The 25554-nt window shown below is 47.8% G+C and overlaps 1 protein-coding gene across 1 annotated transcript in view; it reads right to left on the bottom strand.

Moving 5' to 3' along the window:
• Positions 1–8360: 8360 nt before the first annotated feature.
• The window catches only part of Clic4 (chloride intracellular channel 4), a 53895-nt gene continuing 36701 nt past the window's right edge, over positions 8361–25554 (bottom strand). Inside the window, exons 3-6 of the mRNA XM_021662473.2 lie at positions 23106–23231; positions 18534–18640; positions 12838–13019; positions 8361–11794 (exon numbers count right to left, since the gene is read on the bottom strand). Of these exons, the coding sequence (XP_021518148.1) occupies positions 11630–11794; positions 12838–13019; positions 18534–18640; positions 23106–23231 (580 nt within the window). The 3' untranslated portion in view covers positions 8361–11629. The remainder of the gene's footprint in view (positions 11795–12837; positions 13020–18533; positions 18641–23105; positions 23232–25554) is intronic.

Raw genomic sequence — 25554 nt, 5'->3', positions numbered from 1 at the left:
GCTCTGCTCAGAGCATTTCTCCCTTGCCATTCTGGATGCTTCTGGAAGGCAGAGGCCCAGTGTCCCTGTTTGTTCACGTCTAGCCACACCACCGACACTGCTAAAAAGTAGGGCTGCCCCATACAGATGTGTTTTAACCTGAGTTGGACCCTGGGTGTCGAGGATTGCCCGTGGGCCGGGGAATGGCACCGTGACACCCCAGAGCTGGTGGGGGGGGCCCTGAAAACCATCGGGAGAGGATAACGGCACAGGTGCACGCCTGCTGACCCTTGAGGCTTTGTACCAAATCCACACTCACGCACCAACACCCCCCTCTGGCCTGAACGAGGCAGCGAGATCCAACCCCCCTTCTCAGCCACTCCACCTCGGAGTTTCTTGTCACACAGAAGCTGGAGACGGTCCAGCTTTGCGCCATGATGACTTACTCCTACACGCATCAGAGGAGAAAAAGCAGGTGTGGAATGTTAAATTGGAAAGCATCGACAGAGAGCACTGCAGGATTTCCCCTTTGAAAACAAGCCTGCCGCCGGTAACCAAGTTCATTCTGGGCCAGAGACTTCATTTTCCATTTCTTTACATTTTCTGATCGAAAATGCAAAACGGGCAGCCTCGGGATTCCTACAAGGGGCCTTGAGTTCCAGAAGGACCTCTAGAAATTGGGAACATTTTTTTTTAAACTATTAAAGAGAAGGCAAAACAGTTTTCTGTTATCGTGTGTGTGTGTGTGTGTGTGTGTGTGTTCACATGTGTATGAGCAGGCATGTGTAGGCATGCCTGTGAAGCCCCAAGGTTGCCAGGTCTGCCTCTGTCGCCCTCCATTTTGTTCATGAAGGCAGGGTCTGTCGGTTGAACCCTGGAGTGGTCTCATTCATCCATCCGGCCTACCCACAGACCAGTCTCCATTACAAGTGGTTGCCATGTCTACCCAGCATTGCTCTTGGTGGGGTGTCATTGGAGCCTCTGGGCTCTCTTAGCATCCCCTGGTGAGGCTGCTGATCATCCCCACAGAAAAATCCCCTTGGTAGGCTTTGGGCCACCCTTGTTCCCTGTCTGGCCAGAGTCAGCCTGGCTACACCCTGTTAATGTGGGAAGTAACAGCATCCAACCCAGCGCCAAGGGAGGGGGGAAGAGGGAGAGAGAGAGAGAGAGGGAAGGGAGGGAGGGAGGGAGGGAGGGAGGGAGGGAGGAAGGAAGGAAGGAAGGAAGGAAGGAAGGAAGGAAGGAAGGAAGGAAGGAAGGAAGGAAGGAAGGAAGGAAGGGTGCTATAGCTGGCTCAATGAAAATAGTTTGCTGTTTGGGCATGGAGTCAGAGAGCAAGAGGGCTCTTGATGAAACCAGGGCTTTTCTTGTTTTATGGTATGGCATCTGAATGCGGCGGCAGATTCCCCCTTTGTCCTAGGTGCATCAACGCACACAACCCCTCCCCCTCCGCCCCGGCCGGCCCCGCCCCGTTCCAACCGTGCAGACCTAGGGCGAAGTTCCATTGAAACCTAAGATACTTTCTATGGGACAACGTCACCAGCCTTTGGAGATCTTCTGTGCACCTGTCACCTAGGCCAGAGGTCCAGCGGCCTGCCTTTCTTTTTTAGGCGGCATCCCCTGCTCCAGCCACAACCACGCAAGCACGTCCTGGGGCCACCCGGGGGGTCCAGGGGCCCCTGGAGAGACGGCAGCAGCGCCCTGGCTCCGCCTCAACCCAACCGCCACCCGAAGCTGGCCTTCTGCCGGGCGCCGGTGAGAAGAGGGTGCAGCGGAGGCGCGAAGGGGCCACGTGTGAGCCGACCTTGCGGCAGGTGTCGCCCCTCCCCCTCCCCGGCCCGGCCCCGGGGTGCGAAGTGTCGCCCGCCCGGTAGATGGCTGCGTCCGTTCGCCACAGGAAGGAGGGAAGGAGGCCGGAGGTGCCTTCGCGACACGCCGCGGCCCTAACAGATCTGATAAAGAGGAAGGAAGCCAGCGACGCTGCGGATCTGAGCTGACAACTCCCCAAACTGCCGGCGTCCTGCAGCTGGCCCGGCGCGGTTTGCAGAAGTGGCGCCCGAGGGAGGGTCGCCTGCGCCCCCTGCCGGCCGTTCGGAGAAAGCCCTCGCCCGTCCGGTGACAGGGCTGCCTGGCCCTCTTGGCCGCGAAGCTTTCTTGAAAGCAGGTCTTGGGTGTGGGCCTGGGGCCTCTCGACTTCTGCTTGTTGCAAGAGACGTGCCCCACCCCCCAGAACAAACCCAGTGTCCTGTGCGCCCCAGCTGGGCCTCAGTTCACCTGATAACGGCTACCATCTGTGGCTGTGACTGCCATTTCCTAGCCGTGCATCCTTAAACAAACGTCTTCACCCCTGTGCTTCGGTTTCCTCATCCACTAAATGGGAGTGCCCTGGGTAAGGACTGTGAAAGAGCTCGGATATGGTAAGGGCTTCGGAACAGTTACTAGGGTAATTACGCACACGCTTGTTAAGCGAAAGCATTTAAACGGCAGTGGGTGGCTGGGAGGGCTGTCAGCAGAGGCTGAGAGAGGGGGTCTTCCTAAGGCCTGAATTGCAGACCAGAGCACATGCTCTGTTTTGCTAGAAGTCCCATGAGCACTTGAACCTACCCTGAAGTAGCTAAATGTAGTATTCTATATACATCAGTTAGGTCTATTTGGTTGTTGCTTAAATTTGTTTTCTCTCCCTCTCCCCATCTCTTTTCTTTGAAAAAAAATTGAGACGGAGGATACACACACACACACACACACACACACACACACAGAGAGAGAGAGAGGTTATATATCTATCATATATCCCAGGCTGGCTTTGAACTTACTATCTGGTATGTGTAGCCAAAGATGACTCTGAGCCTCAATATCCACCTGCGTTCACCTCCTCGGAGCTGACATTACAAGTAAACTTGTGGGGACTGAACCCAGGGCTTCAGGCTTGCTAGGCAAACTCTACCATCTGGCCTACAAGTTGCCATTTCCTCCTTAGACGGAGTTAGAGCCCTGCTCTGCCCCTTCGTCCCGCCTGTGGAGGGGCTCGGCACTGAGCATAGGGTTTCATGTTGGCCGACGTCTCTCAGCTCTGTAAAGATGCCCTGTCCTCCGGCTGCAAAGCCACCCTGCTTTCGCTGTGACCGGCTCCGACCCACCTTCAGGTCATTTTAAATGGTCAGCAGTTTCGCCATGATGGGCTTATGTGTGTTGAGCTTTCTCCTGTTCTGCATGGACCTTACAGAAACGCCATGGGTTTGTGGGTCGGTTCCCTCAATTGGGTGTTAGAAAATTCTCGGCCATTATTTGTCGGACGCGGCCCCCGCCGCACTGCCCTTCCCTTCCTGGACTGCATTGCGAACAAGCAGGCTGCAGCCAGCCTGTGAACGTCTCTGGTGTGGGTGTTGCTCTCCTGGTTGCTTTGTACCTTTTCCTTTCTTTGCTTTAAATCGAATCTCTCTCTCTCTCTCTCTTCCCCTCCCCCCGTATGTGTGTATGTTCTTGTGTGTAGGCGTATGCACATGTGGAAGCCATATTGCTCCCACAGATCAAGATTTGAGCTAGACTGAGCAGCCAGCAAACTCCATGGATCCCCTTATTCCCGAATCCCCAGGCCTGAGGACACTTGGAAGACGCAGAATCCTACAGTGTGTGATCTTTGGAGTCTGACTTGTATTACAGAGTGGCTCTTTTGGCTCATCCATACTGCGCCATCTGTCACTACCCCACGGCCCTTCCATGGCTCAGTCATTGTACAGTTTACCGACTAGTCAGACAGACATGTGAGCTGTCTCTGCCGAGTACCGCAGACAGCGCAGCTATGAAGATGATGTGATCACCCCCATCCTCCCTCCCTCCTTCTGCTTTCATACCTACATCCCTTCCTTTTTCCACCTACCCTCCCGGCTTTCCCTAGAGCCCTTCCTTTCCTTCCCTTTCACCTGATTAACCCTGGCCACAGTCGGCCATTTTTCAAGCAAATATATAACGTACTTTGAGCATCCCCACCCCCATGTCCTCTCCCCCTCCCTCTCACACCCCTCCCCGTCCCTCTTGTTAACCCGGAGTTTCACTTCTACTTCCATGTCGTCTGTACATATATGACTGTGTGCGTCTATATAAAATCTAGGACTCACAAATGAGAGAAATCAGGCGATGTTTCTCTTTCTCAGACTGAGTCAGTTCACAGAGTACCATCAGTCACAGTTGCATCCGTTTTCCTGTAGGGGACACAACTTTCTTGTTCTCTTCCGTCTCCTCTTCCTCCTCCTCTTTTCAGTTTTAGTGGACATTTACTTAGCCAAGCCAAGCAACATAAATAAACACTTCAAAGAGAGACTGGAGCAGGCTGCTCCAAGGCGGGGAACTTCGTTCTGTATGGCTGAAAACACTTCCATTGTATAAGCCACATTTTCTTTACATGCTTCTCTCTTGCTGGACACCTGGGCTGGCCCCGTCACTTAGCTATTAGGAATTGCGCTACAATAAACACCCACGGGAAAGCGTCTCTGTGATTCCTTGACTTGGAGACCCTCAGGCACCAGGAGTGAGATGGCTGGGTGATATAGTGGTTCTATTTTAAGTTTCTGGAGGAGCCTCCATCTTGATTTCCATATGGCTGCACCCGCTGGCATTCCCACCACTCGGCATAAGGGTTCCTCTTGCTCACATCCCGGCTGGCACGCGTCCCTTTCTAATTATGCAGCGTGTCTGTGTGTGTGTATACAAGTGCAGGCACCATGGAGGGCGGAGGGGACGGCTCTGGCGCTAGAGCTGCAGGCGGCTGTGAGCCACCCAGCGTGATGCCGGGAACCAAGCTCGGGTCCTCTGCAAAAGGAGCGGGTGCCCTGCGTGGCATGTTTTCTTGGTAATAACCCTTCTGGCTAGGATAAGATGGGCTCCCAATATAGTTTCAAGTTGTATTTCCCTTCTTAAGTAAGGATGTTGAACAGTTTTTCGAATATCTACTGGTCATTTGTGTTTCTTTAGGGCTGTATTCAGCTCATCTGCCCACTCAACTCACGGATGGTTCACTTTTTAATTAAAATAAAAACGCCCTCACAGATTCTAGGCGTCGTGGTCGGCGAAGGTCTTCTTCCATTCTGTAGGGACCTCTCCATTCCGCTGATTGCTTTCGCTGTGCAGCACATTTCCTATAATAGGCAACCCCACGCGTCTGTTCCTGCGGTTATGTCCTGAGCTCCTTTTGCAGAAGCGCCTCGCCTGTGGTGGTTACTTTTAAATGTCCACTTGCCACAACCCAGAATCGCTGAGGGAGAGCGCCTCCGTGAGAAACTGTCCAGGTCTGGTCAGCTTGGGGGCCGACTGCGGGAGACTGGCCCCGCCTATGCGGGAGACTGGCCCCGCCTACCGTGGGAGACTGGCCCCGCCTACTGTGGGAGACTGGCCCCGCCTACTGTGGGAGACTGGCCCCGCCTACTGTGGGTGGCACCATTCCTTAGGCTGGGCCCTGAACTGTGTGAGAGAGAAGATGGCTGAGGGAGAGGAAAAAAAGCAGGCTGGCAGCATGGCTGCATTCGCTCCTCTCTGCTCCTGATTCTGTCTTCCCCGCAAGGACCAGCTTTAACACGGAGCTGTAAGCCAAATAACACCCTCCTCCTCAAAGACACGTCTGGGCAGGGTCACAGCAACGGAAATGAAACTAGGCCAGGATCTGTGCCTAGATTTTATGTGTTCCTCTAGCTGTTTGTTTCATGCCTCGCATTGTGGCTCTGACCCATTTTGAGTGACTTTTGCACTCAAAAGGTGAGAGCTGGGCATATAGCTTTGTTCTCCATTTACTCTTCTCTCCACTTACTGTCTTTTCTCCAGTGTATGTTTTGGACGCCTTTGCCAAATATCAGGTAAGCAGTAGCTAGGTGAGGTCATTCCTCCTCTGTTCCACCGGCCTACATCTCTGAGGCTGTAACAGTACCATGCTGTTGTTACTATGGCTCTGTAGCATAATTTGAGATCAGGTATTGTGATACCTATAACATGGTTCTGTTTGTCATTATTCTGGCTGTTTGGGGTATTTTGTACTTCTATATCAACTTCAGGGTGTGTGTGTGTGTGTGTGTGTGTGTGTGTGTGTGTGTGTGTGTGTGTGTGTGTGTGGTTTTGTTCTGTGAAGAATGTCCCTGGAGCTTAGTTGGATCTTTTCTGAGAAAGTATTCAAAACATAAGAGCTTCAGAAACCTAAGTATAAGCCAAACCGAAGATAAAAGATTCCTCTGATTCAATTAATGCAAGAAAACCCTCCCTAGTCATGTCCACAGGCCAACCTGGTCTACACAGTCCCTCCCTTCCCAGGGGATTCTAGATTGTGTTAAAGTGTTAAAACTGAAAATAGATGATTGGATCTGATTTCCAGTCTGAGTTACATTACGTCTTTTGCTTAAAGAATTAAGACCATTTGCATTTAGGCATAGGGAGAGATTTGCTAGTTGCTGTAATTATTTTTATTGTTTGTTTGGACTATTGCCCCTTTCTTTCTCCCAGGGGTTTCTGGCTTGCTGGGTTGGATCCTTTCCTAGCTCTCCTTTGTTCATACAGTTGCTGTATGAAGTATTCTCTCTTCTCCTGTCTCTCCTGCTCTGTGTTTAGGGCTCCTTTAAGTGTCTTCTGGAGCGCTGGCTCAGTGGTCGTGAACTGCTGAAGTTCCTTGAGATGTCCTCACTATTCTCCAATTTTAAGAGAATTTTGCTGGAGGTAGCCATCTCTGTTGGTGGTTCTTTACTTTCAGGACTTGAAATGATCCGATGTTTCCTGGCTGGGGGTTGGAGGGAGGTCTATTGAGAGGTCTAAGGTTATTCTGATGTTTCTCTGTACTCTTCTCTTACAGCTTTTACTACTTCTGCCATGCCAATCATTAGGTGCCATAGTAGGGTTCTCTGATCACGTCCATTTGGGCTCCAGATGGGTTTGGATGTCCATTTCTTTAGATTTGGGATTCTCTGCTATAATACTCTCTCTCATATGTGCACGTGGGTGGGTGTGCTCCTCCACCATGCATTAAAGGAGGCAAGAGGTAGATGTCTGGGGTCTTCTCTGCCTCTCCACCCATTCACCCAGCTACCCACCCATTCATTCATTGAGACAGGGTCTCTTTTAACCTGGAGCTTGCTGTTTTTGCTAGACTAGCACAGCATGCCCATGAGCCCCTGGGACGTACCGCACCGCACCCCTCCCCACCGTCCAGCCATCCATTTCCACGACTGTGACTTCCAAAATGTAAAGAACCGCCTTGTAAGCTTATGCCTGCTATTTTGTCAAAGTGACGGAACGTTAGCATAAAAACATCTGAGACAAACTGGCCCTCTTATGCTTTTATACACATGGTACACCTCTCCACACCCAGATTTCTATTTACCCTTCCGAGCCTTTGCAGTTTCCTCCACAAGGGAATTGTACTCACTTTATCCGATTTGCTCTTAAGTGGCTAACAATTTGGGATTGCTTTTAATCTCTTAAAACATTCTTTCTAAACAGGTACTTATAAGATCAGAATTTTCCCGCTTTTTCTTTCTCCCTCACCCAGGTTTCCTTCGGAAAAAGCAATGCTGCAATTTAGTTTCTCGTTTGCTTAGTAGGAGTATATGGCATTTACACTGACTTTTAAAACCTTTACCTTCATTTTGTCTGGCTGTTTTGTCTGCATGTGTGTCTGTGCATCATAGGCGTGCCTGGTGCCCCAGGAGGGTGACAGATCCCATAGGGCTAGACTCGCAGTTGCTTATGCACCACTATGTGGCTGCTGGGAATTCAAACCCAAGTCCCCTGGACCAGCACTCTCAACTGCTGAGCATCTCTCCAGGCCTTGACTGTGCTATTTAATACCATAGGTAGAAATCCAATTGAGTTCTGTTAGGAATTTGCATGTTGTTTTAGACTACACAGATACCTGTGCAAAAACCAGTCTTCTCCCTCCATTCCGATGCCTTCCAGTGTCACTATGCTGCTGGATGACTCCACAGCAGCAGGGACAGCTCCCAGCCCCCAGTGGTTCCGAGGCTCCCGCTTCATGCTCCTCTCACTTTCTGGGTGTTCCTGGTGGAGGCTCTTATCAGGGTTACAAATCAGGTACTGGGCCTGGGCAGGCAGCTCAGCAGTTAGAACTGTACACTGCCCTCATCCAGGACCAGCCCAGTCTGCCAATCCAGCTGGAGGACCCAATCGATGCCTCTTCTGCTCTCTGCAGACACCCCACATGCATGAGCACGTGTGTCCATGAACACACATTAAAGTAAGTATTTTAGATTGTGATCTATATTGCTGAGAGGATCGGATTCTACTATTCTCTACGCTTTTCATTTTCCTTCCTGAGAAATGTGCTGAAGCACATCAGAAAAGTCGTCTCACAACAGTTTTACACCAAGTTATGTCCACGAAGGAGAAACACGTTCTTTGATAGTGAAAATATATTTATTTGTCTTAATACAATAGCTGCCAGCAATATACTGGTGTTGATGTTCTAGAGAGAAGAAAAAATGCAAGCATTCTGTAATAAGCTTTCGTTCCTACCCAAGGAATTGTATAAAGAAATACTCCAATCCTGTTCAGCATTATGGCTTGGGAGCTGGATTTTCATGGCCTGGGACTTACATCTTTTCCACAATAAAATAATTTTAGTTGCTCGCACTTTGATAACTGTAACAATGAACTTTCAGAAATCTGTGGGTTTCACTAACAAATGCCCTCTCTCTGAACCAAATGTTGATTATTGTCAGCCCACCAAACTGGTGAATCCACTACAACCCGATGTGTGGACCAAAATCTTAACCAAAAAAAAAAAAAAAAAAAAAAAAATTTACTTCCCCTCATTTTTTCTTTGTAGATATTTGCTAAATGGGGTTTTTTAAATATTCAGAAATAAATGCTATCTACATGCAACTCTGAGGAGATTCTGGAAGTATAAGTCAACAGAAGTATAAATGCCTAAATTCTAGCGCTGATCCACCTCGTGCACCCCGCAGTAGAACCTCTTAATGGTATGCAAACTGCGGTTCAGAGCTATGAAAGCCAAGCTTCTCCCATTTGCTTTGTGCTGAAAGGCTGTATCTACATCAGAAAGGAGATTATGGTTCTTAGAACAGAGGCTTCCCCACTATTTCAGTTTCTCAGTAGCCACTGGAAAATAGGAAGACTCCGCTCGGAATCCGGCTCCAGGATGAAGGGCTTAGAAAGAAAAGAGGCTAAACAGAAGCAGAGGGGCGAGTTACCAGTGTGGACATGAGGCCAGATGACTTCCATCCATCAGTCCTCACACTGCATCAGCGGTGCGGAAACACACTTCACGGACCAAGCCTGGAAGCCAGGATCTCCGCAGGGAGGGCCTGCTGTGGGGCTTCCTGTTTACATCTTCCCGCCATTCACCCATCTCCAATTTGTTTGGCTTTCTCGGTATAAAAATGTCTCTCTCTCTAGAGAAAAACAATTCTACCTTCGTCAAAACCAAGATGGATGGTCCTTCCTTGGACATCCGGAGACAGCAAGAGCAATCACGAGGCAATTCAGGAAGCCGCAGGACAAGCCAACAAGTGTTGGCTTCTCTGGCCGTTTCGGCACATGCCCCTCACCGTCCTGCACATGCTCTCGGGGAGCAGCACAGCTCTTCTTCCCTGAAGCCCTCCTTCAGCCCTTTTCTGGTGTCTGAGACTCAATCCCACACAAGGCCAGGCTACATGAAGTCGGGAACCTTCCACCCACAGACCACAGAGGCACCGCAGGATCGTTTCTCCGTGAGGAGACAGTGTGCTGGAAGCAGACCCGTTAGCACACGGCCTTTGCAGGTGGCGGGTGCGCACACCTCAACAGCAGTGGGGGTGAAGACTGTGGCCAAGGCACCTCCCTGAGCATGGGAATGCACTGAAAAGCCGTCCCCATGCTCAGCTCATTTCCAGTAAGTTTTAAAAGGGAGCTGCTTATGAGTCAGAAGGCGTCCATTCTCAGGTGTGAGCACACCAGGAACCGGCCACCTTAGAGCAGCAGGCTACAGGGTGGAAACAGTAGTTCTTGAATAAGCTTTGTTCAAAAATAAAAAAAATAAAAAAAAAAATCGCCCGAAACACAGCAAAGTGCCAAGCAGGCCCTGGAGTAGTGCTTAGAAAGCCCATTTTGTTTGGGTGGGAGGGGGAACTCTACTGTTACCAAGCTCATTCTCCTTTGTTAGGCTACAAATAACTTTCAGCTTAGACTTCGTTTAAAACATGAGAAGACAAGCCAGGCGTGGTGGTGCAGGCCCATAATCCTGGCGTCCAGGAGGCAAATGCAGGAGGACTGCCACAAGTCTGAGGCTGGCTTGGTTTACCTATCAAGTGCTAGGCCAACCAGGGCTGCAGGGTAACAGCTTGTCTCAAAACAAAATAAGCGGCAAGGAAAAAAGAGAGAGAGACTCTGAGAGAGAGGCCTATTCCTCAGTGTGGTGAGTGGCATTAGGCCAACCTGTGGGAATACACACTATGACAAGTTATCCCAAGGGCGGAGGACCTCTCACTGGGGTTGAGGAGGAGCGTGTGACCTGTGCTTTGGGAGTTAAAGATGGGGTGGATGACGCAGTCTTCACACCTGCTGCGAAGAATCCACTTTCCGAGTAAAGTGTACTTGGCATTTCAGCAAGTTCACCCTGAGCCCGGTTAATGTGAGCAGGCAGTTACCCAGCTGCGGCAGCCTGTGCATGTCTGTGCTCACAGACAGGAAGACAGTCACCAAGAAAGGAGCTCGGTACTCAGAGGGAGGGGGCTTGAAGCAGCTCAGGGACAGAGCCTTGTCAGGCCTACACAAAGCCCTGGGCTCCATCCCAAGCACCAGAGAGAAAGAGACAGACAGACAGAGACGGGGGCGGAGGGGGGGGAAGGGAAGGAGGAAAGCAGGGGGCGGAGGGGGGGGGGAGAAAGGAGGGAGGGAAGGAAGGAGGAAGGGAAAGAGGGAAGGGGAGAGAGAAAGTCTGTTACAGTGAAGGCAGCAATACTGTTGTAATGTATGAATAGCCCTGGGTGAAACCCACACAGCAGATAACAAAATCGACAGAGAACCCACCCTTCTCGCCTTCCCAGTCTTTCAATTTCTACATAGTACAGGATGTTACAAATTTGTACAAATGACACATTGTAGGCAAAATTAACTATCTAGCAAGAAACCAGCAGTCTCTACAGAAGGCAGTCTTCTCTGAGGACCCAAGGCCCCTCAGCATAGCCCAGACCACACTGAAACAGTGTCTACCCAGCAGCAATCCTTCCGTATTCCTCACTCGATCTCACAGCTCCGCCAATGCATAAATATTCCTTGTACCAAGCGTCTATGCCAGCGTGGGGGCCGCTGGTGTCACGGCCACCATTCTAATGGTTGGACACTGCACCTCAGGTTCTGCCAGCTATGCCGTGAACGGACGGGATGGTTGGGGTTCCTCTCGGGTGACACACTTGTGGCAGGGGGCCTCCTGCTGGAGGATGGCGGATGGGCGGGGCGGGCGGGCCGGGTAGAAGACTTTAGAATAATACTGCTTAGGAGTGTGTGCTGGAGAGAACTACTACACTTGGTCTACCCTTAATCCTAGTCTTGAGTAACGGCACCTTCATGCAAAATACACTTCTACTTTAGAGGAGGCAGAGCAGTCTGTTGGGAAAGCGACCTCGTGGGGGATCTGAAGGCATCTCTCTCAAAAGTGCTGCTTTTACTTGGCGAGTCTCTTGGCGACATCGCTGTACGCGATCTCCACCTCCTTGTCGCTGGGGCAGGTGTTGGTGAACTCATCCCGGCTGTAGGCGTTTGTCAGGTATCTCCAGATGCCCGTCATTCCTTTGGGAATGTCGAAGTTGCGGTACTTTTTGGCCACCACCTGAAACGTAAGGCATCAACAGTTATATCTGTCCACTAAGGCCCCACAGTAGGCATGTCTGGCCGGAGCAACTAATGATGGTGGGAGCCCATATCAACAAGTTCTAGTCGTCTCCAGACGACTGGAGTTCAGGTCCCAGCACCCATCTTGGGCAGCTCACGACTGCCTGCGACTCTGAGAGGGGAATGGCACCCACTTCTGGCATTTACCGGGTTACCCAGGTAAATGCGCACACTCCACAGCTCACGTGTGGCCTAGGACTGCACGCTCCTCCGTGTGCCTGGAGACTCAACAGTGGCTATGAAAGCCTGTGTGGACCTGGGGAGATGGCTGAGTATAACTGCTGGATTGTTTTGACAGGGTTTCTCTGTGTAGCCCTGGCTGTTCCGGACTCGTATACCGGGCTGAACTCACAGAGATCCACCTGCCTCTGCCTCCTGAAGTGCTGGGATTAAAGGTGTGTGCCACCTCGCCTGGATAAAGATTTAAAAAGCACACACTATTTCGTTGTCTTCCTTTTTCAGTTTGGCTGTTTTTGATACAGTCTCATATTAGTTATGCTGGCCTTGGCCTCCTGAGTCTCCTGCCTCCATCTCCCAAATGCTGGGACTGCACAGCCTTCTCTGAAACGGTCTCTCTAGCCTTGGGTGTGTACTGCACTGCTAATGTTCACTATTATTACGATACTGACCTCGAACAGATGACGGGAACCACACAGAATGACAATGTAAGTCCAGTTAAGAGTTACCTATTACATCTTTGAGTTTTAATTCAGTCACAGGAAAAGAAAACAATATTTCTTGCTCAAGTCTCAATTTTTTTCTCCCTACGACAGCCTCAAGTAGCTCAGTCCAGCCTTCAGAAAAAATCCTGATTCTCCTGCCTGCGTGCCAGGAGTACAGGTACCTAGTACATCTGGCACGGTTTTCTATCGGATCAGCTCTAGGATGTATTATTGACTGTGCCTACTCTGGCTGGCGTAGAGAATGGCTTCGGCGAGGGGTACTGCTCCAGGGGCACCACCCTCTTCTGGGCAGGCCTACCTTGACAATGTGTAGCTTGGGCAGCAGGTTGCAGTCTGCTAATGTCATCTCATCGCCATCCAGAAATCTACGTGTGGAGAATTTGATGTCCTCCATACTGTTCTCATCGATCTCGTCAGGGAGGGGAGAATTCAGATACTCATCCAGTTTCTGCAACGTTTTCAAGAGCCCCCTCTCCAGTGCTGGAAGAGATGAGAGCGCCGTCAGTGAGGAAGGGCGGCCCCGAGCAGGAGCTGTGCCTCAGAAACTGTGGCAATGTTCACGCTTACCCTGGGCTCCCGAGAACAAGGCCGCACAGGACCCAAGGCCCCTGCCCCCGGGAGCTTGCCTGCATGAGCACTGTGGCAAACGGGTGCTGCAATCACAGGCACGCGCCACAGAGACCGGCTTCTCTCCCCACTTTTTTGTTTTGTTGTTGCTGCCATTTGGGGGAGGCGTGTGTGTTGAGTGCTGAATTCTAAACATGACAAACAAACCCCCAGCTACTGAGCCATCTCCCCAGACTCCAGCGTTCTTTCTTTCGTCCTAATCCACCTCCACCACAATCCTCAAAATAAATGCAGTTATTCTAAAATCTCAATCTCAAGGAGGAAACGGGAGTCTTCCATTATTTCCCAAGTAGGGTGTTTGCTACAATTTTACACAGAATTTTCTACAGAAAACTGTAGCAAACACCATACTGTGTGCAACAAGGCTTCACTCTGCAGTCCTGGTTAGCCTCAAACTTGTTAGCCATGGTTTTGTGAATGATGGAATCATAGGAACCACCATGCCAGGCAGGGGGGAAAAATGAGTTTCTTAAAAATGTATGGAGAAGATGAAAAAGGAAGGAAAGAAGGAAGGAAGAAAAAGGAAAGAAGAAAAAGGGAGGGGAGGGGAGGTCAAAAGGAGGAATCCTTTTGAAGTCAGGGAGGGGAGGGCTGGGGTGCAGACAGCCATGGGTCCTCCTGGTGCTCCTGCCCTAGGCCTGACCCTCCAATGCCATCACCCAAAACTGGTTAATTAAAGTGAGACACACGAGGAACTTTGTGCTTGTGGGGGAAGACGGGAATAAAGAAAACGTGGAAAGAGAATAGACAGACATTTTTACCTAGGGAAAGACTAAGTTTTACTGTGCTATCTCAAGTGATAGGTGACAAGCTCATAGTCTGGATTCATCAAGATCACCCTTCACTATGCACAGTGAAGCGGGTTTTTTGTTTTTTTGTTGTTGTTGTTGTTTTTTGGAAAACAAATAAGCAGCAGAGGGTGCTAGAACTCAGAAATCAATTTGGGGAATTATGAGAACTCAGCTGGACCTGGAGACACAGCAGGGAATAAGCAACTAAAACTAAAAATTGACAAACATAGCAAAAGATACTACCTTCTGCTAATGTCATGCAAACCAACAGTAAAGCACATATAGCTACAACACAACGTTTATGAACTAATTAAATCCAGAATCAGAAACAGCAAGGAATTGAGGGCATGATGAAAATCTTTTTATGATTGTATTTAAAAAGAAATAGTACAATGTTTTCATTTTTTTTTTTTTTAAAGGGGTGAGGGTATGTTGAGACAGTGCTTCTCCATGTAGCCCTGGCTGTCCTGGAACTTACTCTGTAGACCAGGCCAGCTTGGAACTCTAGAGATCCATCTGTCTCTGCCTCCATTGCCTGGTTAAGAAAATCTTAAGACTAAATAAAATCCAGTGCAAATCAAGAGAGAAAAATTAGTAATAATTTATGTTAATCATTATTTTTAAATGTTTTTAAACCTTGTATTTTTGTGGGTGCTGGGTCTACGTGTGCATCTATACACTATGTGTGTACTGGACATCCTGAGACTGGAATTACAGAGAGTTTTGAGCAGCCATGTGGGTGCTGGGAATTGAACCCACATCTTCTGGAAGAACAGTCAGCGCTCTTAACCTCTGAGCCATCTCTCCAGCCTCCTATGTTAATAATTATTAATAATAATTTATGCATCATAAGTATATGACCAAAAAAAAAATACACAAACAGTAACTAGGAGGTCCCAAAACAGTGCTAACTGTTTTGAACAAAGTTCTAAAGTTTCGCCCAGCAAAGGCCATGTCATGAGGCTCAGAAACACCAAGACTAACCACTGGGAGGCAGTAGCATGTCACCAGAAAGCCATTCGTCTGGAAGTGAGGAGGATTCTCCAGTCTCTCAGAAGCTAGTCCAAACCAACAAAGTGCCATGCTGAATACACAGCCTAACATTAATTATGAAAACAAAAAATGATTTTTAGCCTATGGAAATACAGCAGAAGTTTAAAATGCAGACACACGCAAGTCAGAAGTATATGGCAATGAACACTTTGAGAGTAGCGGAAACACAAACTGTTCCAGGCCCGGCAAAACTAAAATGCCCAGCTAGACATGGTGGCGGAAGCCCGTAATCTGCATCCAGGAGAGCTGAAGCCAACAGCAGATGCCAGCTCAGTAAAGGAGGAGAGGCGCACACTTGCCCACGCCTCTCTGGAATTCAGTGCAGGGACATCCACTGGTCGCATGCCATAGCCAAAACCTCTTGAGGCCATCCACAAGGTCCAGTGACTGGGAGCGCCAGGTGAAAGCTCTTAAGTAAGGAGTTTCTAAAGCTGGAGGCAGACTTGTTCTGACATGGAAGGCCGAGGGAGTGGGGTGGGGGGTAGACAGGGGATCCCTGCAGCCAGTCAGGTCTGGAATGCACGCTCATGTGCCCCTGCCTCGGCCTCCAGAGCGCTGGGACCAGAAGAGGCAGGAAGCGTGTCTAACATCCAGTGATGTGAACATGCACACCAGTTTTATACCAAATGACTCCCAAGCCCCTTGGGCCTGTTATGGTATTGCATACTGAACTCATACTGAATTTATCTTCCAAGTGTAAGCCAGGGAGGACCAGAGAAGTGTCTTGTGGACAGGACAGGACCCCTGCACTCACGAACTCACAGCAGCTGTGGTGGCGAAACCAGTCAGCATTTCAGCATGGGAATGGGGGAGACTCATGAACCCCCTAGCTTAGGAACTACTGAGAGCCGATGTCTTCCAAGGGAGTGAGAGTCAGTGTCCTTTAAAGGTGTGGTTCCTGGTAGGTCACCCATGTTCCAGTGGATAGCCCCACACCCAGGAATATATGAACAGCACAAAGTGTAAACAGTAGCTCATTAAAAGAAAAAAAAAAAAGACATGAAGTTGAAAGCATAGGGAGATGGTGGTGACTCTGGGTGGAAATAGTGGGAGGAAGGGGCTGAACAGGATCAAAATGTATGTGTGCATGTATGATAGTATCAAAGAATAACATTTTTATTTAAAAAAATTTTAAGTACTTTTTTAAAAATTTTTAAAAAATTATCCCTGTTCATCCTTAGCTTTTCCAACAAGCATAACTTGCTCTGTTACATAATTTAAATAAGCAGAATAAGGCAAGAAAGGTAAAACAAGACATAAATATTACTGTTGTTAAAACATATACTAGTTGAAACAAAACCAGTGTATGGCTTAGTGGCATAGCTCTTGGAGGTACGTGAGAAGCTCTGTGTTCTATCCCCAGCACAGAAGTTTTAATTTTGAGAGAAGGTCCCACTCCATCACCTGGCTGGCCTGGACTTGCTGTTGCCCAGTGGTGGGGAGATTAAAGGTGTGCACCACCACGCCCGGCTCATTTCTCTCCTAATGCTTAGGTTGCATAAACCTACTCCCAGCCAGCTTGTACCTGTTACCAAAAGACTGATCTATCTATGTATCTAATCCGTCACTTCCCTCTGTTTTATTCATTAAATCTTACTGTTCTACACGGTACCTCAATCTAAGCGTTGTGCCTGATGCTACAGCACATCTAGACATCTAAGCCCTTAGAACTAGGTCCCAAGGTTCTTATCCAAATGTACTAGATTTCATAAATATTTAGCAGGCTGGTAAAGCAAAGCCTTGTTATGAAAAAGTGGCGGCCCACCTCTGTGTAACCTGCAGGTCTGCGTGTTGGGGTGGGTGACGCCCTGCCTAGGCATACTAAAAGCATGCAATTGCTCTCAGCAGACAGAACCACCACAGACACACAAGGGGACGGGCGTTCCGCTCAAATTTGATTCAAAAGTGTTTTCTAAAGTACCAGAGCAGTGACAGGCCCTTGTGGGGAAAAAGCAGCTTGGCAACTAGAATTCTTATTTACCAGTCGGTATTGAATATAAAGCTTTCCGTATTGTGTGCTTGCTATGTCTTTTCTTCTTAGCTGCAGCATTCTAAAGATGGTGGGCGTAAGTGGCCACTTAAGGCAATAACAACTTGACAGATAAAAAATAGAATACTAAGTTACACTTATGTGAGTCACTCTCTCTTCCCCCAGCTTTCATCCCCCAAGGCAAAGGAAAACTCATTTTATTCTCTTCTCCCCACCATGTAGTAAAAGAAATCCAGGCAATTCTCCAGCCCTCAAAAACTGCAAAGAAATAAAAGCATTATGAGTGTGCAAGCACAGAGGGCTGGTGAGCTAGCAGACCTGGGTATAAAAGCCAGCTTTGTGAACACGGTGGCCTCAACAAGCAGGCAGCAAAAAGACTGCAAAATAGGGGCTCCAACTGAACCATTTGCTTAGGGTATAAATTGCTTAGACAGAAACATTAGTCAGGAAAACGGCCAATTACTCAAGAAAATTGCTTCTAAACCAAGGCAGCCATGGAACACATTATAAAAATAGATGTAGGCCGGGCCTGGGCACTAAAACTGCCCTTCTTCCCCTTCACTAAAGAAAAACATTCCAGAAACCAAGAGCAAAGACATGGAAATCTCACAGTGAGTTATGAAATGCTGCAGTCTTAAACCAGACATTAGGAAGGGGCCATCGCTGGGAACTGCAATAACAGGGAAACCAGCAAGTGCTTCACATTTAGGCACTTGCTGCTATTAACAGCACTAGCCTCGGCCCCTCCCCATGTGCTAGCCCACAGGCTGCCAGAGCCTTTGGAGCCCAGTCCAAGCTCCCACCCTGCCAGAACAGACTCAAAATATTTTTAGGGTGCAGACTTTTGTCTTTCATTTTGTTACTGCTCTAACTTTGGGGGTTTGGTGCTTTGATTTTTGGGTTTTTGGGTTTTTGTTTCTTTTTTACAGTTTTGTATAATCAGGCTAGCCTCATACTCAGCATCTTTTAATTAAAACAAACAAATTGTATGTGCACTATTAACTATTCTCGCCATGATGATGACCTAAAACAAAACATCTAGTTTCAGGATGTAAGGAAGTCTGAAGGCTGGTAAGTCTAAAGGCCACTCCAAACCTAGCACAGGGGCTAATTTTAGGCTGCCAGTGCCTCATAATAAACAAGAGATTTAGTAATCAATTAACCAAAGCTAAGTCCACCTCTTTCATCCCCACAACTGCTCTGTCCACTGCCCTGGATGTACCCACCCTCAGTTCTCAGCACGGCTCCCTTAAAGGTGACTCCTCACAGAGTCCGAGAACTCAGTGGCCTCCCTACACACCTACAGATGCCAGGCCCTGCAGCACGTGCCGGGAAAGCAGCGCTGTAAGCGCTCACTGCAGGTCCCTCCCTCTCCTCCAGGGACAGCACTGATGCTTACAGGAAAGCCTGAGCTCCACGCGTCCCCTTACACTCTGTCTTCATAGCAGCCCAAACTTTCGCCTGGGCTTTTGTTTCCTTTTGCTTTCTGCTGTGGCAATCCAGTTTAAATTATTATTATTATTTTTTTTTTACCTTCATTCGCCTCGGGTCTTGAGTTCTTGATGTAGGCAGAGAATTTGGCAAAGATGTCCATTCCAGCAGTGTTTGACTCTGGGTGTTTTGGTGAAAGCTTTAAGTACCTAAATAAAAAAAAAAGTGACACTGGATTACAGGGCCTTCAGGATGAAATCAGCTCAAGTTCCATCCACCAGCAAGTCACTGTACTGGCAACAGACATCTCTGAACAGTTACTATCTAAGAAATGCAACCATCTGTTTTCCATGGTGCTTTTTAAATGACCCCACCCCTTAGAAAACAACTCGGCATGGTGTTTTTGTTACATATTAATATTCTTGGCAATCAAAGGGCATCCACTCCCCACCTCCATTTAATGATTAGAATGCTAAGGAAATGGTGCCTTGTTAAGGGATCTGGGCCAGGGGAACAGAGGTCCTAGAATGAGATTTCTCAAGCTGGCCATCCAACGAAGCTTTCCGAGGTAGAGGGAATATACCAGCATGCAACCATTAGTGCCAGGAGGCTATCAGAACACTTTAAAAGAACTGCAAAGAAATAAAGCAAGGCTTCCAAGGTTACACTAGTCACACTCAAACTCTCAGCAGCCAGGGACACGGCTCTCACAGCTGGGCACTTAGTATGCTAGGCACTGGCCTGGCCCTGGGCAGCAGCATGAGGGGCGCAGACAGCAGGAGGAGCCAGGCTGGTCAGGCATCTTGATCATCCACAGCCGGCTGAGGACAACACAGTAGGAGGTGAACTAACTGTTCACTTCCAGCCAGCACCAGGCTTCGCCCCCCACCCTGTGCTAAATATGCCCTGGTCTATTTAGGACACAGTGCTGTGCAACAGATAAACAGATGTCAGACATTATACAGAATTCTCTTTTGTGCTGTGACCAAGTTTTCAACTTAAGAAAGAGGGCACTCCAGCTTTAAACACGTGTGCACACTCATGCATTTACATGTTTAAATTTCAACCGACAAGCCTGTCAGTTTCTTGTTTCTTCCTCAGAGTGGAAAGTCTGTGGGGAAAGGCTTGGCTGCTCCTCCTCCCTTCAGCAGGGCTTGCTTCACCTCAGCGGCTGGGCTTGTGACATTCAGACCCTGAGCCCTGTTCCACAGAATATTAATCAGCTGGAAGGCCCTGGAAAACGGACTGTGAGGTAAAATTTCACACTAAACTGCCTATTTCAACTTATTCTGGAAGATATATTCTGGTCTATTTCCCTTAAAATAAAATGAAGGTGAAACAAAATTCAAAAGTCTCAAACTATATTACAATGTAATGTTCTCTTTTATTCTGTTTTGTGACACAAGGTCTCCCCCTACCCAAACACACAAACATGTATGTATTAATATATATTCTAAGCTGATCTCAAACTCAATCCTCCTGTACCAGCCTTCTGAGTGTTGAAATCAGCGCAGTTTATTTACATTTCCTCTGCTTGCTATAGTGAATTCAATAAAGGGCTGTCTTCTAAAAACTCAAGCTGGTTTTAGTAGGTCCACTTAGTCTCCAAATTGTCCAGTTTTTAACCATAAAACCATCTCCCATATACATTAATTACACCAGTGTTTTAGTGACCAAATTTCAAGAATTATCTGAATCACCATGCGCACACACGGTCTTCCTAACTAGAGCACTCTTGGCATCACATGAGCCGAGACAGGTAATCCCAAAGCCAACACATGTGGACTTTGCCTGACTCGGAAAACAATCAGCTTGCCGTTTCAGTGTTTCCAACAGCTCTTACATGGAAGACCTCACCGAGCACCCCAACAAGAGCCAGTGCAGGGGACACAGTGCTTTTTCAGTGTCTTCCTCAAGCCCACTGTGCAGAATTACTCCTGCCAGGCATGATAGTGTACACTGTGATTCCCATACTTGGGAAGCTGAGGCAGGAGGATCACGAGTTTGAAGCCACAAAAATAAAATGGTTTATCCTGTATGGAGCCAACCTCCGGATATATCCCCTCTTCTGTCCTGTCCATCTCCCTCTCCTCTCCTATCCTCTCCCTCTCTCTCCTCTCCTTTCACGCCTAGTAACAAAGCACAGTTCCGGTCTGGGGGCAGAGAGATGATGCAGAGATTACGATCACTGGCCGATCTTGCATAAGAGGACGGCTTCAGTTCCCAGCACCCATGTGGAGGCTCACAACCACCTGGAACTCCAGTTCCAGGAGATCCGACACCTTCGTCTGGCTTCTAGAGGCTCCTGCACACACAGGTGTACAAATATATACACAGGCACACACACATACACATTAAATAAAACTTTATAAACCTCAAGTTTTAAAGCTTTTTGAAGAAGCAATTCCTATATTTAAAAAAAGAGGAAATAAATTAGTAACTTCATCATCATCATCCTCTCCTTTACACCCTATGGTTCTCCGGGAAAAGGTCTCTGAACTTAGCCTTGCACTAGTGCCCACCTCTCGGCTGTGCCAGCACCTGGCCAGCAGGGATGGCATCTCAGCGCTCACAGCAACAACCCTGCCTTTGCGCATGCTGGTCTACCTAGTCCTGGAGTGAGTCACAGCTTCAGGAGCAAGTCTGAGGCCAGCCTAGGCTACACCAGACCTTGCTTTGATTTTTGAGGAGGAGGAGGGAGGAGAGAGGAGGAAGAACAACAAAAATAGAAAGCCTGTCTATAAGAAACTTTATTCAGAAACTCTTCAGGCTACAAGTAAAGAAAGAAGGAAATGCCCTAGGAAAGAACCCGGCACACTATACACGACCACTGCAACAGAACGACGTTTGTGTTTAAACGGAAAGAAAAAATATCTCCAATCATAGCGGCTTTATAAACCTGCCCCCTCCCCCCCAAAAAAAAAAAACCAAAGAAGGAAAGGAAATTTCTGTATTATAAAAATTTGCAGGGTATGAAGCAAGTGGATCTGAGTTCAAGGCAACATAGTAAGGCCCTGTCTCAATAAATGCATAAATAAAAAGTGAAAATGTTTTTTTCCAAGGTCCAACTCAGTACACTGGACCCCAGAAATGAGAATGTTTTGGTTTTAGCTCTATTTTTCCTGGAATCTGCTCCGTCTGTAGTGTTATAACAAGAAAAAAAAAAAGATTTTGTGATTGTCGCTGCTGAAGATATACCACTTCATTCACACAGATTTTAAAAACAAAATATAATATAGTTGGAAAACACACACAATGAACATTTCAGAAATGTTTCCAGTCAAATACAATTCCTTCACAGAGACTGGATACATTGGCCGTTCAGGCCAACTCCAGCCCCTCAACAGCATCCTTCCCAGATTATGCTAATTTTAGGTGGACCGCTGAACAAAACGCCACCAATCCCTGAGCAACCCCCAGGACTTGAGATCTCACCAATCCTCAGCCTGGAAAACTCCATGGCCCCGCCCCCTAAGAGATCCTACATAAAGGCTGTGTCTGCGCAGTTTCCTCTGTCTTCTCTAGGAGCAGAGACAACTAACTCTGGATCCGTCCTTCCACGCCCTCCCAATATATTTCTTTTGTGAGATTTGCAGCCTGGTATGACTCTCTCTTCTTGGCTTCGTGGAAGCCAAGCAATGAAGAGAACAAGTGAAGAAGTGGAGCAGAGCTGAGGCTCCTGAGCTCAGCTGAGGATATCCTCCCCAGGGAGCCACAATGCCTCTGCTGAGGGGGCTTCCTCCCAGAGCTATATGGTACCTGGGCTTCTAAGTCCCAGGACACCGATCCATCCTAGTAGGAAGGCCAACAGGGCAAGTCACTTAAACTGCCTCTCCACTTAAAATTTAAGGTCAACACAATGACCCTGGCTACATGAAAAGATTACTTTCTGACTTTTGTTTTTTGGTTTTTTTTCAAGACAGGGTTTCTCTGTGTAGCCCTGGCTGTCCTGGAACTCACTCTATAGACCAGGCTGGCCTTGAACTCTCAGATATCTGCCTCCCTCTGCTTCCCAAGTTTTAGAGTACAGGCGTGAGCCACCACTAAGATCACTTTCAATCAGAGTGGTCTGTGGACAGACGGCCAACACGGCACCTAACTCAGAGCTGACAGACGTAAGAACAGATCTCTCATATACATAAAATATACAAATAAATACATCTTAAAAAAAATACATTTTAAGGTTAAGTAAAATGGAAAAGCCTAAAAGAAAACAAAAACAAAAATAAAACTAGTAATGCTTTAAAAATGAAAGCAGGATCCAAACCTCCTCTCTGCAGTTTAAATTAACATTACAGAGCATGTGGGACTTGAAAGTTTGGAATGATTTAAGGAATCCCAGGCAATTGCTTCAGACAGCTCCCTTCAACACTGAGCAGGAGCAAACAGCAGTGCTGGCAGCACCAGAGCCCATCTGGACTTTGCAGCTGGTGCAGCTGGAACCTGTCTTGCCTAGCAGTAGCCAGATTAGGGACTCTAGCTTAGCTTGACCCCAACCTTGATTAGTCTGCCTAAGCAGAAAGGCCCTTCTGACACTGAAGCATTACTCTCGCCAGCCCTGGTTATCTCAAATCAACGCCGTGAGAATTTAAAGACTCTCAGGAAGAAAGTGTCCAGAGACAAGTAAGTCAAAGCCTCAACGCGGTGGCCATGTCCATACATTTTGATACTCACTTGGGCGGGCATAAGACTTCTTCAAGAAATTCCTCAATCTTATTTACATCCGTTTTGACTTCGCTGTTGAAGGTTATAAATGGTGGGTGGGTCCCGGGAGCCAAGTTCTGCAGATCTGCAGGCTTCCTGTTAGGCAAAAACAGTGGTCAGGATGAGATCACCATGCACTCTAAAGTCAGCAGCGAGTTCTCAGGTGGTTCTAAACTTAGAGTGTGCAAGAACGAGCAAGTACCAGCGTCTGCTCACTGAGTCTGTGAGCTGCATGGGACTCCGATAAGCAGCAGTCCACACCAACCAAAAGACAAACCCTTCTGTCTTGGGCCTGGAAAGAAGGCTCTGAGGATCAGGATGTGTGTGGCTCTTACAGAGGACTCAGGCTTAGCTCCAGCACCCACATAGTGCAACTCACAACCACCTGTAGCTCCAAATACGAGGATCCGACACCTTCTCCTATCCTCCGTCTGTGCCAATACTTGTGTGTGCAACCACACTCAGGCACATGCCTAAAAATGAGGAAGTAAATACATTCTTAAAGATAAAAAAATGAAGTCCTTAATTCTCACTCCAAATTCGGCCTGGCTGCTTAAAGGACTTAGGAAAATCAGCCTGTGGCTTCAAACCCAAACACTCACTATCCCTGACCAGGACAGAGGAGCCAGTATTTTTCAATTTCCTTTTGTTTTGCCTTGTTTGGGAGTATAAAACAAGAAGAAGAGCAAGCTTCTGCAGTTCTGAACTGCAAGAAGAATTCCCACCCAGTCCCTCTGCCATCCCCATCCAAGTCCGACTAACAAGGAGAAAGACTGCAGGACTCTCTGGTCTCCCAAAAGACGGCAAGAGCTGATTCAGAATGGAGAAGCTATGCAGTGTGTATGTACGAAAGACTTGTGCTTTGTAAGGCTTTGTCCAAAGTGTGTTTAAGTCATCCAAAGATGAAGTAAAGCCAGGGGTTGTTGTGGATGTAAACATGTTTTTGTTTTGATCCCAGGTGTGGGATATGGGACTGATTCAGATGGTCCACAGCAGCAAACTATTTGCCTTGTGTGGACTCTGAGAAGGGGTGCTTTGCCAGCTGTAGATAGTTTAAATCCAAGGACCCTGAGGAGGAAATAAAGGCCAGAGCCCAGAGTGTTGGGGAGCTCTGAAAAAGAAGGCGGCTGTTGCTCCTGATGCAGCTGGATGAGAAGTTGGAGATGTTCTGAAACAAAGAATATCTAAGGAACCCAACGACCCTAACCAGCAGGAAGTAGCCTAAGAGAACTACGGCCCCTCCCCACTAACCTCCTTTCTCTCCTACTCGGTATTAGGGTGTTAAAAGGGACTGGGGTAGAGAAAGGAGGAAGAGGAACAGTATTTAAAAGTAGCACTAACAAAGAATAGTAACATACCCTCTTATTCTCAGCAGATTCTGTTGAGTCTGAGGCTAGCCTGTCCTACATAGCTAGCTCAAAGCCAGACAAAGATACAAAGACCCTGTCTCAAAACAAAGACTAAGTAGATGCAAGTCCAAAGAATTATATAAGAGGAGGAGGGGCTGGAGAGATGGCTCAGCAGTTAAGGGCACTGGCTGCCCTTCTAGAGGACCTGGGTTTGAATTCCAGCACCCACAGGGTGGCTACAAACCAGCTCTAACTCCAGTCCAAAGGGATCCGATATCCCCTTGTGGTCTCTGCAGACATCACACAGGGAAAACACCCATGTGTCAAATAAAAATAAAATCTACAAAGAAAAGGTAACTGGCAAGAGGCAACCTGGGAATGGTGGCACAGCTGAAATGCCAGCATTCCAGAAGCTAAGGCAGGAGGATCACAAGTTCCATCCCTGGCCTGTCTGGGTAACACTCGAAGAACAAAGACAGAAGAGTCTGTAAAAGCAGGACTGTCTCAAAAGCAATGAAGAGGTAAGAGACAAAGGGAGCACACAGAAAATGTCAAATATACAAATGCTAAAGAAATTCAAAACACAACAAAGACGACATTTTCCTACAAGGAAAAAATGAAAATAACATAAAACCCTGATAAAGACAGTTATACTTGATGATTATAATCACCAACAGCAAAGAACATTGTTTCTGATTCAGTAGGCAGAGGTGGATCTCTGAAACCAGGGCTATATAAAAGCCCTGTCATTTAAAAATAATAATAATAATAATAATAATAAAATGGGGTCTAGGAACCTTTCCCTTTGCAGTCTATCTAGACTAGAGATGGCTCAGAGTTTAAGAACACATAATGTTCAATCTTCCAGCGACCCGAATTCAGTTCCTAGCACCCACATGGGGTGGCTCGCCACCACCTATAACTCCAGCAACTCCTAGGCCTCTTGCACTCATGTGCACGTATCCACATATAGACACACATATACACATAATTTAAAATAATAAAAATAGGGGCTGGACAGATGGTTCAGTGGGTAAGAGCTGCTCTTCCAGAGGACCTGGGTTTAATTC

This window comes from Meriones unguiculatus, chromosome 3 (assembly GCF_030254825.1).
Source record: "Meriones unguiculatus strain TT.TT164.6M chromosome 3, Bangor_MerUng_6.1, whole genome shotgun sequence".
NCBI classification, from domain to species: domain Eukaryota; kingdom Metazoa; phylum Chordata; class Mammalia; order Rodentia; family Muridae; genus Meriones; species Meriones unguiculatus.
This window is presented reverse-complemented; position numbering and strand designations above follow the sequence as displayed.